General features: G+C 45.2%; 1 protein-coding gene across 5 annotated transcripts in view; it reads right to left on the bottom strand.

Annotated features, from left to right (window-relative positions):
* MCF2L2 (MCF.2 cell line derived transforming sequence-like 2) overlaps nucleotides 1–19,176 on the bottom strand; it is a 1,017,734-nt gene that overhangs the window by 746,314 nt on the left and 252,244 nt on the right. For 4 of the 5 annotated variants that reach the window (XM_063916343.1, XM_063916345.1, XM_063916347.1 and 1 more), the window contains exons 5-8: nucleotides 17,073–17,192; nucleotides 14,388–14,504; nucleotides 11,647–11,796; nucleotides 3,977–4,101 (exon numbers count right to left, since the gene is read on the bottom strand). In XM_063916343.1, coding sequence (XP_063772413.1) covers nucleotides 3,977–4,101; nucleotides 11,647–11,796; nucleotides 14,388–14,504; nucleotides 17,073–17,192 — 512 coding nt within the window. The remainder of the gene's footprint in view (nucleotides 1–3,976; nucleotides 4,102–11,646; nucleotides 11,797–14,387; nucleotides 14,505–17,072; nucleotides 17,193–19,176) is intronic. The other variant, XM_063916344.1, reaches the window with a different exon arrangement.

Raw genomic sequence — 19,176 nt, 5'->3', positions numbered from 1 at the left:
CGCAAATCTGAGGTACGCCTGATGAGGTGGATAAATGGGGACATGAAGGTATGCATCCTTTATGTCCAGAGACACCATAAAATCTCCCCCTTTCAGGCTTGCGATGACCGCTCTTAGCGATTCCATGTTGAACTTGAACCTTTTCAGGTATATGTTCAGGGATTTTAAATTCAATATGGGTCTGACCGAACCGTCCGGTTTCGGGACTACAACATGGTCGAATAATAACCACCACCTGTTGAAGATACAATTTGTGAATTGCAGTTAACACTATTTCCCTCTCGTGGGGGGAAGCCGGCAGGGCCGTCGGTGAGGGGGCATCTCCTCAAAGTCCAGCTTGTATCCCTGAGACACAATATCTATTGCCCAGGGATCCAACAGGGAGTGAACCCACTTGTGGCTGAAATTACGAAGACGTGGCCCCACCGGGCCTAGCTCCGCCTGTGGAGCCCCAGCGACATGCGGTGGATTTTGTAGAGACCGGGGAGGACTTCTGTTCCTGGGAACTAGCTGTGTTGTGCAGCTTCTTTCCTTTGCCCCTGCCTCTGGCAAGAAAGGACGCACCTCGGACTTTCTTGTTTCTTTGTGATCGAAAGGCTGCATTTGATAATGTCGTGCTTTCCTAGGCTGTGCAGGAATATAAGGCAAAAGATCAGAATTACCAGCTATAGCTGTGGAGACCAGGTCCGAGATCCCTTCTCCACACAATCCTCAGCCTTCCATATGCCTCTTAAGTCGGCATCCCCTGTCCATTGCATTTTCCACAGGACACGTCAAGCAGAAATCGACATAGCGTTGACTCTAGAACCCAGTAGACTAATGTCTCTTTGGGCATGTTTCATATATATATATATATATATATATATATATATATATCTAACACGGCATCTTTAATATATATATCTATATATATATATATATATAGAGCTTCAATAAGAGGCGGCACTCAGTGACTTTTTCAATAATCAAATGCGTGTATTGTGGAACATTAACGTTTCGGGGACCCCCGTCCCCTTCATCAGGATATATATACATATATATATATACATACTAGGGTCTCAATCTCTGCTGATAAGGTATCTCTCCACGCTGCTACAGCGCTATAAGCCCATGCCGACACAATCGCCGGACTGAGTAGTGTACCAGAATGTGCATGCTATCTGCAGGATCCCTGAGGATAGCTATTAAGTCAGTGCTACCTTTTGGGCAAACGTGACACCCTAGGGGAAGATTCCCATCGTATCCTGGCCCTAGTAGGGAAAGGATACTCCCTGAGAATTCTTTGTGGGAAACTGCAGTCTCTTGTCTGGAGATTCCCGCTCTTTTTCATCATGAGAGGAGGGAAATTTACTTCAGCTTTCTTCCCCTTAAACATGTGTACCCTTGTGTCAGGGACAGATGAGTCATCAGTGATATGCAAATCATCTTTTATTACAATAATCATATATTGAATACTTTCCTGCCATTTTGGCTGTAACTTTGCATTATCGTAGTCGACACTGGAGTCAGACGCCGTGTCGATATCAGTGTCTATTATTTTGGATAGTGAGCATTGAGAGACTCTCTCTGCGACATAGGGACAAACATGGGTAGATTCCCTGTCTGTTCTCTAATCTTTTGTGCAATAAATTCACCTTAGCACTTAATTACACATATCCAAACAGGTGTCGGCGTTGTCGACGGAGACACCCCTCACACATACATTTGCTCCATCTCCTCCTTAGGGGAGCCTTTTACCTCAGACATGTCGACACACACGTACCGACACACCACACACTCAGGGAATGCTCATCTGAAGACAATTCCCCCACAAGTTACAGTGTTATTCCTGGGTTAATAGCGCTGGGGTGTGTGCTGGCATACTCTCTCTCTGTCTCTCCTTTGGAGAGACAGAGAGAGAGTATGCCAGCACACACCCCAGCGCTATTAACCCAGGAATAACACAGTAACTTAATGTTAACCCAGTAGCTGCTGTTTATATTGATTTTTGCACCTAATTATGTGCCCCCCCCCTCTCTTTTTACCCTCTTCTACCGTGTATCTGCAGGGGAGAGGCTGGGGAGCTTCCTCACAGCGGTGCTGTGGAGAAAAAACATGGCGCTGGTGAGTGCTGAGGAAGAAGCCCCGCCCCCTCGACGGCGGGCTTCTGTCCCGCTTAAATGTACATTTTCTTGGCGGGGGCTCATACATATATACAGTGCCCAACTGTATATATGTGTACTTTTGCCAAAAGAGGTCCATATGCTGCCCAGGGCGCGCGCCCCCCCCCCCCCCCCCCCCTTCGCCCTGCACCCTTACAGTGACCGGAGTATGTGAGGTATGTTTGGAGCAATGGCGCACAGCTGCAGTGCTGTGCGTTACCTCATGTGAAGAACGGAGTCTTCTGACGCCGATTTCGAAGTCTTCTTGCTTCTCATACTCACCCGGCTTCTGTCTTCCGGCTCTGCGAGGGGGACGGCGGCGCGGCTCTGGGATCGGATGACGAGGGTGAGATCCTGTGTACGATCCCTCTGGAGCTAATGGTGTCCAGTAGCCTAAGAAGCAGGACCTAGCTTCAGAGAGTAGGGCTGCGTCTCTCCCCTCAGTCCCACGATGCAGGGAGTCTGTTTCCAGCAGAGCTCCCTGAAAATAAAAAAACTAACAAAATACTTTCTTACAGCAAGCTCAGGAGAGCTCACTGAACAGCACCCAGCTCGTCCGGGCACAGATTCAAACTGGAGGAGGGACATAGAGGGAGGAGCCAGAGCACACCAGAATGTAAATTCTTTCTTAAAGTGCCCATGTCTCCTGCGGAGCCCGTCTATTCCCCATGGTCCTTACGGAGTCCCCAGCATCCACTAGATCGTTAGAGAAAATGCATTATTTACACCGACAAATTATGACCATTTGCAAAATCCAAATCTATTAAATAGTAGCACTATTGTACAGGAATACTGGGGGTAATTCAGACCTGATCGTAGCAGCAAATTTCTTAGCAATTGGGCAAGACCATGTGCACTGCAGGGGGAACAGATGTAACATGTGCAGAGAAAGTTAGATTTGGGTGTGGTGTGTTCAAACTGAAATCTAAATTGCAGTGTAAAATTAAAGCAGCCAGGGTTTACCCTGCACAGACACAAAATAACCCACCCAAATCTAACTCTCTCTGCACATGTTATATCTGCAACACCTGCAGTGCACATGGGCCCTCATTCCGAGTTGTTCGCTCGCAAGGCGATTTTAGCAGAGTTACACACGCTAAGCCGCCGCCTACTGGGAGTGAATCTTAGCTTCTTAAAATTGCGAACGATGTATTCGCAATATTGCGATTACAAACTACTTAGCAGTTTCTGAGTAGCTTCAACCTTACTCGGCATCTGCGATCAGTTCAGTGCTTGTCGTTCCTGGTTTGACGTCACAAACACACCCAGCGTTCGGCCAGACACTCCTCCGTTTCTCCAGCCACTCCCGCGTTTTTTCCGGAAACGGTAGCGTTTTTATCCACACGCCCATAAAACGCCGTGTTTCCGCCCAGTAACACCCATTTCCTGTCAATCACACTACGATCGCCGGAGCGAAGAAAAAGCCGTGAGTAAAAATACTATCTTCATAGCAAAATTACTTGGCGCAGTCGCAGTGCGAACATTGCGCATGCGTACTAAGCAGAAAAACGCTGCGATGCGAAGAAAAATACAGAGCGAACGACTCGGAATGAGGGCCATGGTTTTGCCCGACTGCTAACAAATTTGCTGCTATGATCAGGTCTGAAGTACCCCCATTGGTGGCCCTAATAGTGTGAACATTCTGACAGATTAAAGGCATGATGTTCTTAGCACCTAAACTCCAACTGCCCATTAAGACAATTACTATGACTTGGCTATGCACCATGCTTTAGTGTGCCTCTGTTATAAGTCATCCTGAATAACATTCAGAGATTTGTCATGTCAGTATTAGAGCGAGACTTGGAATTAATAAGACCTATGTGTACTGTACAAACCTTTCAACAGTAGCCATGTTCTCTAGCTCATCCGGTGTCAGTTTGCAGTTCGGGTCTTTGGACACTGGCTCCTTTATACATGTGAGTAGAGTCCCACCTTGTTGCACTGCTAGCTTTAAGTCATCCTGGAAGATAAATACCATGCAGTTACAATGAGATTACTTATGTCCTGTTTTGGAAAACTCTGTGCAGATGACATTTTCAATAATCATTGGGAGAAATTCGCAAAAAAGTATAACTGGGGAGCTTTCTCTCCTCTGATTAACCTCTTCATTTCCATTATACTTACAAACAAGAATCTGTGAAAAACTTTTTGGACTTTATTTACATACACACAAAACTACGGCACCAGAATACAGAGAGTTCATAAAAACATGTCAGGCATGGTGACAATGGTTAGCATTACTGCCTCACAGCTCTGAGGTCATGGGTTAGATTCCCACCCTTGCCCTAACTGAGTAGCGGGGCAAGAGCTAGAAAGCCCCTTGTGGGCTCACTGCACTCGCCGCGCTGCGGGAGCAGTGGCTCACCACAGGTTCTATTCTCCCTCTATGGGTGTCATGGACACCACAGAGCGAGAATAGACTGTGGCGCCGGTAGTCTGGCAGCACCATTTCACCGCTAGTCAGGATTCTGGTATCGGCACTGGGATCGCCGGGATCCCGAGTGGCGGTATTTTAACTGCTTCCCTGTGTGGCTGTGCATGTGTTTATGGCAGACTGGATGGGCCAAGTTGTTCTTATCTGCTGTCACTTGCTATGTTTCTAACCTGGAGTTAAACCAATATAATGGCAGTCCAACACAAATGGGCTCTGTGTGAAGATGATCCATTTAATACTTTAAGAGATTTCCTTCTGCTTCTAACCTCATTCTCACCTAAAAGATGGGACTACAGTAAAACCTATAAAAAAATAATCATGTCAATAACATAAAAATACATTGCTGAGTGTCTTGAATTTTGCTTAATTATTTGAGTCATTTTATCAGTTGTCTTTATCTCACTACAATTTTTGACATGTTTGTGGGTCAAACTCAACTATCGTCCACTGGTAATTTTCCTGCATACACGAAAAATTGGACTTTTGAGAGCTGTCATTTATTTTGAGTTTGATCACTGTAGTGCAGTGTATTCTGGACACCGGCGCTAGTAACAGTTGCTCGAGTCCAGCCTTGTCTTTGAGTCTCTGGGCCAGGGAGGGGCGGATTGGGTCACTGGGACAGTGGGAAGGTTTGCAGCTGGGCCGGTCCCTTGTTCCCCTCTGCCAGGCTGTGCCGGCAATGTGTTTTTTTTCCCCTTTGTGGCCAATGTGTTTTATTTTTTCCTGTGGGGTCAATTTTTTATTTATTTTCCTGTGGGGCGCTAATGTGTTTTTTTTCTTGTGGGAGGCAATGTGTTTTATTTTTTCCTGGGGTGGGGGAGCAATGTGTTTTTTTTTTCTGTGGGGTCCCATGTGTTTTTATCCTGTGGGGGTCAATGTATTTTTCTTGTAGGCGGGCAATGTATTTTATTTTTTTCCTGTGGGGGCTAATATTTTTTTTATTTGGTGTCTGTAGTCAGTATGCTTTTATTCCTATTGAGGCCAATGTGTTTGCTTTTTATCCTGTGGCGCCCAATATGTTTTTTTCTTGTTGGGGCAATGTGTTTTATTTTTTTCTTGTTTGGCTAATGTGTTTTTTCATGTGGGGGCCAATGTGTTTATTTTTTTCTTGTGCTATGTTTTTTGCCTGTGCATGCATCTGAGTTGTTTCGCCCAAGCGCCCTGATGGTGTTTGTTGCAGTAGAGATTCAGATGTAAGCAACAAGACTGTGTATTAGATGTGTGTTGGGCAGTTACAGGGTGTTGGCTAATCAGATGCAGATGTAGCGTAGTATGAGAATCTTATTGCAGTAACAAGGGTGTGCTGCTGAAAGTGGTTGCATATAGAGACATTGAATAGCTCACATTGGAGGCCATGCTCTGACAGATGATCTGCACCTAGCGTAGGGCTTGTGAAAGTATCGATGGTTCAACTGATGGTGGTGTCCAAAGATGTACAAAGCATGATTGCAGTGTTCTTAAGACAGTAAAAGTGGGTGTCTCAGTTGTTGCATACTCGACACAGATGTACACGAGGGAATACCGTTGTAGCAGCATTAGCATGAAGTTGCAGACACAACTGCAGCAAAAGGTGTAAAGAGGCCGCAACTGCATCCAACTCAGAATCAGACTCTATGAGGAGGGACCCGTCCCCCCAGACATACCTGCCCCCATCAGGGCTGCTTCCATAAATGTTCCAGACTGTTTTTCCATCTATGCTGGGCAACGCCCCTTGCGAGTTCATGTAGTGTGTTTGACAAAGTTCTTTAAGTCTGTTGTTGAATACAGTCACATTCCGCATCAGGTCCCAATTGAACAATGATGTATCTATTTCAAATGTTGAGAAACTGAAACTCCTATGCTCTGTTAAACCTCTTTTAATGTACAGGAGTTTCCACCTACACACTGCATCATACATTCACATTCTAACAAGTAGATACAATTCTTACGACAGTATTACTTGGAATGAGTTCTGTTATAGAAAATGTCCTCCCTTTCCAATTAAGCGAACAAAATGCTAAAGAGACTATGCATCTATGTAATCACACTGCTGCACTCTTCTGTCTAGGCACACCTACACTATGCTAGGTACAGAAGATCCGCCTGAACTTGCACATGACTCAGAAGAGAGCAGTGGTTCCCAAACTTTTTTGAATCACGGTGCCCTAGAGTATCAGTATTTTTTTCACGGCGGGTACACACTAGGCGACGTGCTCTACGAGTGACGTTGCCTAGTGTTTCTCCTCCTGGGCCGGGGCGGTCTGCGGCAGCGCATACATACTGAGCTATATGACGACCATATGACTCATACACACTTGCCGATATTGCTCAGGAAGAGGGAAAATGAGCAACGTCGGTTACTTTCTCGGCAAGTGTGTATGCACCTTCAGATAAAAGTTTCTCATTGAGAAATTCAGGGAAAAAAATATAAAATTAGGTCAATTGTGTTTATATGTTATCCTTAGGTTCAGTTATGTGGTGAGGGCCAGGATTCACTTCTGTTTGTCTACATATTCTATGATTGGCAGCCACAAGCACTGGATATGCCTACTGCATTGGCCATAAATAATTTTAATTTGTCATGGACCACCAACCCAAGCACCCCCTGCAAATGCCCTGAGGCAATTTAGGGTGCCACAGCACACAGTTTGGGAACCACTGGAATAGAGGGTAATTCTCGCTAAATGCCACAACACACACACTAATTGGCTCTGTTGCTTGTGTACGTGTTGCTGCCACCCAGTTGTTGTCCAAAAACATCCGTTCAGTGGCCACAGTGAAATGACTGGGATGCCTACAATTTTGAATCGCTCATTGGGGGGAATTCCAAGTTGATCGCAGCAGGAATTTTGTTAGCACTTGGGCAAAACCATGTGCACTGCAGGGGAGGCAGATATAACAGGTGCAGAAAGAGTTAGATTTGGGTGGGTTATTTTGTTTCTGTGCAGGGTAAATACTGGCTGCTTTATTTTTACACTGCAAATTAGATTGCAGATTGAACACACCACACCCAAATCTAACTCTCTCTGCACATGTTAAATCTGCCTCCCCTGCAGTGCACATGGGGGGTAATTCCAAGTTGATCGCAGCAGGAATTTTGTTAGCAGTTGGGCAAAACCATGTGCACTGCAGGGGAGGCAGATTTAACATGTGTAGAGAGAGTTAGGGCCCTCATTCCGAGTTGTTCGCTCGCTAGCTGCTTTTAGCAGCATTGCACACGCTAGGCCGCCGCCCTCTGGGAGTGTATCTTAGCATAGCAGAATTGCGAACGAAAGATTAGCAGAACTGCGAATAGAAAATTCTTAGCAGTTTCTGAGTAGCTCGAGACTTACTCCTACACTGCGATCAGTTCAGTCAGTTTCGTTCCTGGTTTGACGTCACAAACACACCCAGCGTTCGCCCAGACACTCCCCCGTTTCTTCAGACACTCCCGCGTTTTTCCCAGAAACGCCAGCGTTTTTTCGCACACTCCCAGAAAATGGCCAGTTTCCGCCCAGAAACACCCACTTCCTGTCAATCACACTACGATCACCAGAACGATGAAAAATCCTCGTTAGGCCGTGAGTAAAATACCAAACTTTTGTGCTAATTTACTTGGCGCAGGCGCACTGCGAACATTGCGCATGCGCAGTTTGCGACTAATCGCTCCGTAGCGGGAAAAAAATAACGAGCAAACAACTTGGAATGAGGGCCTAGATTTGGGTGTGGTATGTTCAATCTGCAATCTAATTTGCAGTGTAAAAATAAAGCAGCCAGTATTTACCCTGCACAGAAACAAAATAACCCACCCAAATCTAACTCTTTCTGCACATGTTATACAGTGGGGATCAAAAGTTTGGGCACCCCAGGCAAAAATTCATTTTAATGTGCAAAAAGAAGCCAAGGAAAGATGGAAAAATATCCAAAAAGCATCAAATGACAGATTAGACATTCTTATAACATGTCAAAAAAAGTTTGATTTTATTTCCATCATTTACACTATCAAATGAAGAGAAAACAAAAAATGGCGTCTGCATAAGTTTGGGCACCCTGCAGAGTTAATACCTTGTACTGCCCCCTTTGGACAGCTGAGACCTGGCAGTGTCATGGATTGTTCTCAACCATCGTCTGGAAAGACCAGGTGATGTCAATCTCAAAGGTTTTAAAAGCCCAGACTCATCTGACCTTGCTCCAACAATCAGCACCATGGGTTCCTCTAAGCAGTTGTGTAGAACACTGAAACTGAGAATAGTTGATGCTCACAAAGCAGGAGAAGGCTATAAGAAGATAGCAAAGCATTATCAGATGCCCATATCCTCTGTTCGGAATGTAATTAAGAAATGGCAGTCATCAGGAACAGTGGAAGTTAAAGCAAGATCTGGAAGACCAAGAAAAATATCAGACAGGACAGCTCGCAGGATTGTGAGAAAAGCAAGTCAAAATCCACGTTTGACTGCACGATCCCTCCAGGAAGAACTGGCAGACACTGGAGTTGTGGTACACTATTCCACTATAAAGAGATACTTGTACAAATATGGTCTTCATGGAAGAGTCATCAGAAGAAAACCTTTTCTACGTCCTCACCACAAAAATCAGCGTTTGAAGTTTGCAAATGAACATATAGACAAGCCTGATGCATTTTGGAATAAAGTTCTGTGGACCGATGAGGTTAAAATAGAACTTTTTGGCCGGAATGAGCAAAGGTACGTTTGGAGAAGGAAGGGCACAGAATTTAATTAAAAGAACCTCTGTCCAACTGTTAAGCATGGGGGTGGATCAATCATGCTTTGGGGTTGTATTGCAGCCAGTGGCACAGGGAACATTTCACGAGTAGAAGGAAAAATGGATTCAATAAGATTTCAGCAAATTTTGGATGCTAACTTGATGCCATCTGTGGAAAAGCTGAAGTTAAAGAGAGGCTGGCTTCTACAAATGGATAATGATCCTAAACACACCTCAAAATCCACGGTGGATTACATCAAGAGGCGTAAACTGAAGGTTTTGCCATGGTCTTCACAATCTCCTGACCTCAACATAATTGAAAATTTATGGATAGACCTTAAAAGAGCAGTGCGTCACAGACAGCCCAGGAATCTCAAAGAACTGGAAGACTTTTGTAAGGAAGAATGGGCGAAGATACCTCAAACAAGAATCGAAAGACTCTTGGCTGGCTGCAAAAAGCGTTTACAAGCTGTGATACTTGCCAAAGGGGGCAGTACAAGGTATTAACTCTGCAGGGTGCCCAAACTTTTGCAGACGCCATTTTTTGTTTTCTGTTCTTTTAAAAGTGTAAATGATGGAAATAAAAACAAACTTTTTTTGACATGTTATAAAAATGTCTAATCTGTAATTTGATGCCTTTTGGAGATTTTTTTCATCTTTCCTTGGCTTCTTTTTGCACATTAAAATTAATTTTTGCCTGGGGTGCCCAAACTTTCGATCCCCACTGTATCTGCCTCCCCTGCAGTGCACATGGTTTTGCCCAACTGCTAACAAAATTCCTGCTGCGATTAACTTGGAATTACCCCCATAAATTCACATAGATGCACATGCAGTCAGGGCCGGATTAAGGTTTGTGGGAGCTCCCGGGGAGACTAATTCATAGGGGTATTTACCAATAGAATTCTCAGTAAAATATGCTGGCAATGTTATTACAATATATAAAGTGTAAATACTCCCAGCACCACAATGTGTTAAATACACTGTTATTCCCCCAGGTCACATTATGGTTCTCAGAATACTCAGTTCATATTGTACCATAGTGTCCCCCATGTTGGTGACATAGTTATATGTGGGGGATACCTAGTCTGTGGGGCCCCAGGGTGACAGTTCCAGTTGCCCTGATGTTAATCTGGCTTTGCATGCAGCCCGCAACGGATTTTTGAGGTAGGAAGGTACAGCACTAAATGTTTGAAAGTAAAGGTATTTTACGGTGTGAAATGATACATAATGATACATGATACATAAACATATGCCCAATGCTTGTTTCCATGCGTAGTGATTTTGTGACTCGCCCCTTCCTGGGCCCCATAGCAACATTTTGGAGGGGCCCCTGTCCCTATGCTCCTAGAGAGACAACTTCGTTTTTAGTTTATGCCCCATAATAGTGCCCTAGTTCATTTTCTGAACCATATTACAGTAGTGACTTAGTTAATGTTATGCCCCACAGCGTGCCCTAGTTTATTTTATTAACCACAGTAGTGCCCTAGTCCATGTTATGCCACATCGTAGGGCTGCTAGGACACATCGCGGAGCTGAGCTGTCCAGCCTGCCCAGATACCCCTAGGCTTTTTCAGATTCCCCATGCTTTTCCAGATGCCCATAGGCTTTCCCAGATTCCCAAGGCTTTTCCATATGCCCTTAGGTACGGATCTGGGCAATAAACCCAGAGTGGTCTTAAATCCTAATAGTACTCCTCAAAAAAACAAAAAACAACATGTTTTATAACTCTCCTACCCTGTAAAAATCCTCTTTTTTGCACCCCCCCATCCTGTGACCAATGTATTTTGTTTTAGCTTTTATTCCCCCTCCCCTACCCCCAATTGTGAATGATTCCCCCCTGGAGGTTACCCCCCACCCCCATAGGTATACACCCGCACATGCAGAGCGCATACCCCCTCACATGCTGCAGCTGATCTCTCTGCACACTCAGAAATAAGTCAAATTGTGCTGGGAGAGGAACTTAGTTCTCCTCACCGCATTGTTATTCCCTGGAGAACACGCTCCAGAATGCCGGCCACACGGAAGTGATGTTGGGGGCAGAAGAGATCCATTTTGCACTTGTGCAGAACGGATATACTAATCTACACAACTGCGACACTGTGGGGCAGCGTGCAGCATGTGATGCGACCTGGCCAAGTAAGGTTCTCTTTGAGATGCACACCCCTAGTTACAGCTCTGGCTCCCACCACAGCCCAAAAAGTAACTACCGGTGATAGCACTGCCAGCACTAAGATTTGTTTCCCACAGCTGTGTTTGTACTATTGTAATATCTGTTCTGATATTAGTTTTCATGCTCTGTGGGTCAGAGCTATGCGCTCGCTTTCCAGGAAGTAAGCCGCCAAGTCCTGATTTCTCCATGCTAAATATGAAATAGACACATATTGCACCTACTTTCAGCTTGGTCTGATGTTCTGTATGAGACAAAAGTAGCTCCTCTGTACAATTGACATCATTTGGAAGTTCAGTTTCTGCTAGGCTTGTTCCAAATGTCTGCAAACTCTGGGCTGTAGTTTTCACAACTTGAGCAAAGCTCTCAATTGCCTATTGTAAGAGAATATAGGATAACATGTTTGTATGTTACAAATATTGTTTATTTGTGCAAACAGTCATTTACGGAAATGAATTTACTTCTGAGAGATGTCTAATGTCTTAGATGTCCTAACTGTTTTGAATGGTGTTTTAAGTATACGTTTTATGCTGAATCCAAATAAGCAGCTTGATTTTTCCTATCAGGTTTTGTTTTGTTTTGTTGTGGTTCCATATTTAATTTTCCTCATTTAGAATAATCACGGGATATTTTTTTTTTCATGTTACGCAGAATGTTTTTGTAAAGATGTTAATTCAGTTATGGTGATTCTTGGTCATGAACTCAACGTAGACACTTGTTCACCGACTCCTCAAAAGTCACCATAAAAGTGGCTCTTCTTCATAACGAAGAACATTTACTGATGCGATGGGTGTCGGGATGCTGGTGGTCATGTGACCAACGCCGCAATCCCCATACCACTCAGGACACCGACACAGGATCACCCACAGCCACCATCCCGAAGGTGAGTATTGGGATGGGGGGCAGGGCCGGTTCAAGGGCGCAGAGCGCCCCGGGCAGGAAAGGGGCGTGGCCTAATACAGGGGGCGTGGTGAGTCACGCCCCCTGTACATTGAAAGCGCCGCTTGAATGCTGAGCTGTGCGCGATGACGTCATCGCGCACCGCACAGCAAAAGGTCCTCTCCACGAAGAGAAACTAGACGCTATGCGTCTAGTTCCCTTCGTGGAGAGGACCTTTGCTGTGCGGTGCGCGATGACGTCATCGCGCACCGCTCAGCAGTTACTCTCCACGAAGGGAAACTAGACGCATAGCATCTAGTTCCCTTCACAGGAGGCGCCGAGGACGGGGACGGCAGCGGGCAGCGGAGGCGGACGGGGGACACAGCGGGCAGCAGTGGCGGATCTTGCCACGGTGCGGCGCCCTCCAGATGGCGCCAGCGCCCTCCGGAAGGCGGCGCCCCGGGCAAAAGTCCTGCTTGCCCGTGGCAAGAACCGCCACTGATGGGGGGATGGTGTTAGGAAATGCCGAGGGGTGGTTTAGGCACTGGGGGAGAGTTAGGGTTAGGCACTAGGGAGGGGGGTTTAGTCCTAGCCAGCACTTCCTGACGGTTAGCTGTAGCCGACACATAAAGGAGGTTAGCCTTAGCCGCCAACCCCCAACGGTTAGGGTAGGAGATAAGGGGTAAAAATACTCCCCCCGCATGCAGGGTCCTGAAACTAACATGCTAAGCAGCAAGGCGCTCGCATGATTAGGGTAGCCCCCTGTCTGCGCAGCCTAGCTTCGAATGCAGACGGCTACCCGCCAAGTTTAGGCTTGCAGCAGCTGCGTGTGACGTCTTGCAGCAGCCGCCACGGCCCGCCCCTCAAATGGTCCAGACAAGTTTCCCTTGTCCGGACAGGGCCCTACAACGGGGCATTCTGTCAACGGCCCTCGCCAGGACTTAGACTGTGTTCTGAAGAGAACACAGTTTAAGACAGTGGTCTCCAACCTTAATTGGGGTTTGAGCTACTTTCGGAAAATAAAACCTCTGAAGGAGCTACCCCCTCCCCCCAATGCGCGTGCGTTCCTGCGAAAGTGGGTGTGGCCTCACAAAAGTGGGTGTGGTCTCACAACTACAAGTAATGCCCCCCGCGTTGTGCTAGATAAACAAATAATGCCCCTCAGCAGTGCCAGATACACAAATAATGCCCCTCACCAGTGCTAGATATTCAAATAATGCCTCCCAGCAGTGCCAGATACACAAATAATGCCCCCCTGCAGTGTCCGATACAGTGCCCCACACAGTGCTAACCCTTGCTGGCTTCTTCTACTGCCGCTGGTGCTGCTCCTCCTGTATGAGGGACGGAAGGGGAGGAGAGCGCAGCGCGCGCCTCTCCTGTGAAGTCCGGAGAGCGGCTACGGTGAGGGTGACAGAGCCTCCGGCAGCGGCAGGCATTTAAAATATGGTGCTGGTAAGTGAGCCAATCAAAACTCGCGGTCTGGCAGCCAATCAGGTGCTGCCACTGCCGGTCCACGAGCTCTGATTGGAGCACCATATTAAAAATGAAGGGAGGAGGATTGCCAGTGACTGCCCAAGACCGTGCGCTCTGTGAGATACCGAAAATACTACGGCAAGCTACCGGTAGCTCACGAGCTACGGGGTTGGAGATCACTGGTTTAAGAACTTGCTCATGCGCGCACCGGCGTACGTGCATGTGCAGAAATTGCCAAACAGCAATTTTAGCACTATAGCAATCCATACTGAATCGGGCCCTACGTTCAGAAGGATTGGTCAAAATCTACCTCACTTGTACCAGATAATAAAAATATCGCAAACAGTCAACTTGATGAACCTGTTAAAGTGTACCTTCCTCCTTTGCACATCAAGCTTGGACTTATGAAAAACTTTGTTAAAGCAATGGCTAAAAGTAAACACAAACTGAATTAAAGTACTTGAGAAATACGTTTCTCCAGATCAGTGATGCCAGGATTAAAGAAGGTAATTGTGTAGGGGAATGTAGTCACCATGTTGATAGTCATAGCGTTGAAACCACAAATGTACAAAGAACCTACAGTGTGTACAGGCACTAAACAATAATTACTTACAGTTCTGTGCTTTATCCATTGACTATGGCTGTATTCCAAAGTGCCTCCAAGCTCAATGGTTAATTGACTTTTGTCAATGTATCCAAGAAGGTCCGAAACAGAGTTAAGCATAATAATCTGTAATTGCCAAGCAACAAAGACTGAATGACTAACAATTCTAAATTATGTAATCAGTTATGTATACATTTAGACATATTTCTGTATATGATAAATGAGAGACAGAGGAATTGAAAGAAGGTGAAAGATGACGTTTGGGAATAAATGTGATATATAATTTTCTATTAAATAGCCCCCACCCCACCCTAAAATAATCTGACAAAATGAACTACATTGTTTATCTTTCTGTCACTTTTTGTTAACCTCTTAAATTAATAGTATAGAAATGTTACAAATTGCTTGATGAGACCAGAATTTCACTCCACTCAAGTGTATCAAAATGAGTTATCACTGTGATCTCATAAGTACAGTAGAATTGGCTGGTCAGGTTCCTTTATCTCACTGGCCAGAGGGGGGCCATATCAGATGCTTGCTCCAAAGCTCTTTGCTACCCGAGAGGGGTGAACAAGTCATTTGGTTGCTAGGATCAAAAGTTTGGTTTGGCAGAGATACGCCAGGGAGCTCTCTACTGTCACCAGTGTACAGGTACTGGAGGTAAGTGGGAAAACTCCTTTTTTTTCCATTCACACTTGCCGCATATTGTATAGTATTATCCAATGTTATCTCAGCTGTGTGCCACCCACCCTCGCACTGCTGTCATATTCCTGCCTGTGGAGATGGAGAGAATATTAAACAGACACAAATGGGGGGAAAAAGTGAATTAGGTTCAATAAGTTTGCTTCTGCTGCAATGAGAATAATAAGCCAGATCCTTTAGAATGTAAGCTCTCATGAGCAGGGTCCTCTCCCCTCATGTGCTTCTACATCTCTTACTTAACCTATCTTCTTTTTAATACTCCCTTGATGGCACCAAATCCCTCAGTTTTCTGCCACCCTGATACTTATTTCAGTGTTGCCTGCTGACGCAGCTATGTTTATATACCCTGTACTTGTCCTATATTGTATTGAACTGTAAGTCACTGTCTTCATGTTTTGCTTATTTGGTTACTCTGTAATTGGGCGCTGTAGATCCCATGTGGTGCCATATAAGTTAAGGATAATAATAATAATAATAACAATAATAGTAATAATAATAATAATAATAATACAAATGAAACAGCTTCACACTGTCTGTCTACATATATAGATGGCAGACTGCAGGATCTGTAAAGCACTGTGCTGCCACCCAGAGGAAACACCTATACAAGGCAGCCTGATAATGTGACAATTGAATTTACCTTTTTTATCATCCAAAACCATTGGTGCAAAACTTACTGCTGATCACACATCCTCACTGTTTATGCAGGGTTGTTGGTTCTTTAGTAAACTACCCCTGCAATGACTATCAAAGAGGAACGATGAAGTTTGAGCTATGCTAGGTGTAATTCCTAATTGGTGAGAGAACACCTAAATCTGCCAGCCAATCAGTATGCGATCACCAACCGCCAACTATTTCATGACAAAATAGCGTACAATGTTGTGTTTTATTGAGTTTCTATGAAATAATAGGGAAAGAGTTTTGGGAAAATACTACTTAGAAAGAGACCGATAGAAAAACCTCAAACTTCTTATCTTCCGTAGGCTATGTTCTGGTTATCACCAGTCTTCAGCATCACTGGCCCTGTTTTTCACAATCATGCTCATAGGCAGAGGTTTATTTCACACTGGTATGCTCCCTGTTCTGCCCCTTCCCTCCCTTTGTTCTATACAACACAATACTTTCTGCTCACTGTGTAACCGGTTTTTGTTCTACCCTACTTTGTACAATGTAATTGTGGCAATTTGTTTATTCTATAATTTTGTAGTTTGTTCAGACCTTGTGGTGTCTTATGAATAAAATAATTATAATAATAATAATAATAATAATAATGTTGAAATTAAAAGTACAAATCCTTTACTGGCAGCCATAAAGACATACACAGTCGAGTCACATTATTATGGCCACCTCCTACATTTGACGTCGGCAGCGTGTAGCCCATGAAGTACATCACGTGTCATGCGCTGGCTTGGTGGGTATATAAGGTGTGCAATAGGCCACCTGCACACATATCACTCGTTGCTGATTTATTCCAGTTGGAAAAAGGGATGATTATCTGCTTTCGGGCCAAGGGTGTAAGTATTTCTGAAACAGCGCAGTGTGTGAATTCTTTGCGTGCTGCTGTGGTGAAGATGTATCATGACTGGACAAATGGCACCATTTTGAATAACTGACGTGGAACCTGCGGAGCACCATGTGCCATAGATATGAGAGGTGAACGTCGGCTACGGTGGTGCATGAGGGCCGTCCGGCACAATACAGTGGAGCAGCTCACCATCAAAATGAACCTGGGGCTACCAGACATGTGTCTAAAATGACAGTTCAGCCCTTCTAGCTGCTGTCCGTGCTGCACACGGCGGTTACTCTGGCTATTAGCTGCTGGTCGACCGTTAGGGATAAGGCATTTTGCAAGGCAAACATGAATACAGCTGAATAGCATAAAAACAAGTTTATATTAACCCAGTGCTGTAAGGTGAACATATAACATCATACCACACAAACACAAACATATGAGTACATGTGGATGAGGACAAGATGAAAATACACGCTTACCGGTACCTTCATTTTAAAGTCATCCCTGTAGAGTTTAATGCCGATGTCAGCAATGGTCCTTTGAATGAAACGAGATGGGCGCAATACAAAAACCAGTTGTAGGTTGCCAGGAAAAGCTCCCTAAAGTGGATCAGAATATATATGAATAATACCGACAATGGTTCTGCTAAAAAGAGTAAATACTGCTAGAATTGTTACATTACATAACTTTCTTAGGTCATAATGAACTTGGTTAAAATGTGTCATCAGTTACACTATTGGTGCCCCATTTATCACAATCTGTATATTATATGTGATGTATACATTTTTATGCTTAAATTAAGAAAAGAGGGATCTGGAGGATTGCTCTCTGGTAATATCTGTAGTATAGTAGCCTGGGGGTGTCACTCTTGTGTATGACACTCGGTGCGGTGAAAATGGTGGCGGCATGCGCCGAAGGTGTGTGCAGCCAATAGGGGTGGGGGGTGGACTTGTGGGAAAGGGCGTGTCCACACCACTCTGCGGGTGTGCCCAGCATCCCAGGAGACATTGGTCTGCCCCTGGAGACTTGCTGGGCTTTACTACTGGCTCACACACTGTGACAAGAGCCGAGTGCTGCATGTAATGTCAGAGTGCAGCACCCAGTTCCTGTCACTGAGGAGCCGGCATTTTGGTGTCACTGCTCAGAGGGTGACACCCTGGTGCAGCCCGCAACACCCTAGTGATGCCACTGTAGTAGTCCAAATGCTACAATAGACTAACACCATCTTCGGATGGCGTTAGCGGCTGGGCCAAGCTTTAGCATTCTTTGCATTCGAGAACTTGATAAATCCAACTACATAGCAGACTCCATATAATTTTATGGGGGATGCTTTGTGGTCTGAAATGCAGGGACCATGGCAGATATCGGAGATATAAGCTGCGGCCCCTCCATGTCAAATGCTGGGGATCCTTAATATTTGCGAGTACCCCTGAAATGGATGTTTATAGTGAATATTCCACAAATATTACTTAATCAATATGCCCCTTGTGGTCATGAAAATCTTCCATATTTTTATTCCTTTGTTTGTTATTTATTCATTTTAAAGTGCATTTGACTATAATATAAACACCATGGCCCTCATTTGATCACACCAAGCAACTTTTTGCTGTGGTGCGATCAACTAATCTCCGCCTATGGGGGAGGGTATTTTAGCATAGCAGGGCTGCGATCGCTTGTGCAGCCCTGCTATGCTAAAAAAGTTTCACTCAAAACAAGACTAGGGCTGGACATACTTATCCTGTGCGACGTGTCCAGCGATGAGGGTCACGGCTTTGACATCAGACATCCGCCCTCCGTTCGCCTGGACACACCTGTGTTTTTCTTACCACTCCCCGAAAACGGCTCAAAATGGTGTGCTGCCGTCCCAGAACGCCTTCCTGCAGTCAATCTTCTTACGGTCGCCGCTGCGACCGCTTTCTTTGTAGTCAGCATCGTTGCCCGGCAATGGTTGTCGCCGCGCAATGACGCGGGTGCGCAATGCACACGCCGCGCATGCGCATTCCAGACCCGATCGCACCACTGCGAGGAAGTGCACCGTGCGATCGGGTCGGAATCAGCCCCCATATTACTCAGAATGTTACTGAGGACAGAGTTACTGTATACTGTAGAAGTGTAATGAGTGCTGAACAGAAGCTGAACTTGCAGCAACAGACAGTGAGTTACAGAGGGGCCGATTTATCAAAGTATATTTGTTTATTATCCCTGAAATGAATTAGTATCCCCAGGATGTATGTGGGAGGAAGATATCTGCTGGGATCTAGCTTTTTCGACTGCAGAAGCAGCCCCATAGATTTCTAATGGGGGCTGTCTTAATGGCAAATTAACCAAGCTGAAGAATGCAATACATTCTGGAGTGTGGCCTCAATAGCCAACGCTATCTTCAGATGGTGTCAACCATTGTAGCCTATAGGCTACATTTTGCAACATTTACCAGGGATGGATCCATAGGATTCCTACCCAATAATGGCGCCTGGACATGCTTGGACAGCAGACCGAGAATACTCAAAAGTGCACCCGGCTCCCAAAGAAAAAGTGAAGTGATCCTGCCCCAGTCCCTGCACATGTTTTTTTTTTGTCATTCGG

This window comes from Pseudophryne corroboree, chromosome 4 (genome assembly GCF_028390025.1).
Source record: "Pseudophryne corroboree isolate aPseCor3 chromosome 4, aPseCor3.hap2, whole genome shotgun sequence".
In the NCBI taxonomy this organism is placed as follows: domain Eukaryota; kingdom Metazoa; phylum Chordata; class Amphibia; order Anura; family Myobatrachidae; genus Pseudophryne; species Pseudophryne corroboree.
This window is presented reverse-complemented; position numbering and strand designations above follow the sequence as displayed.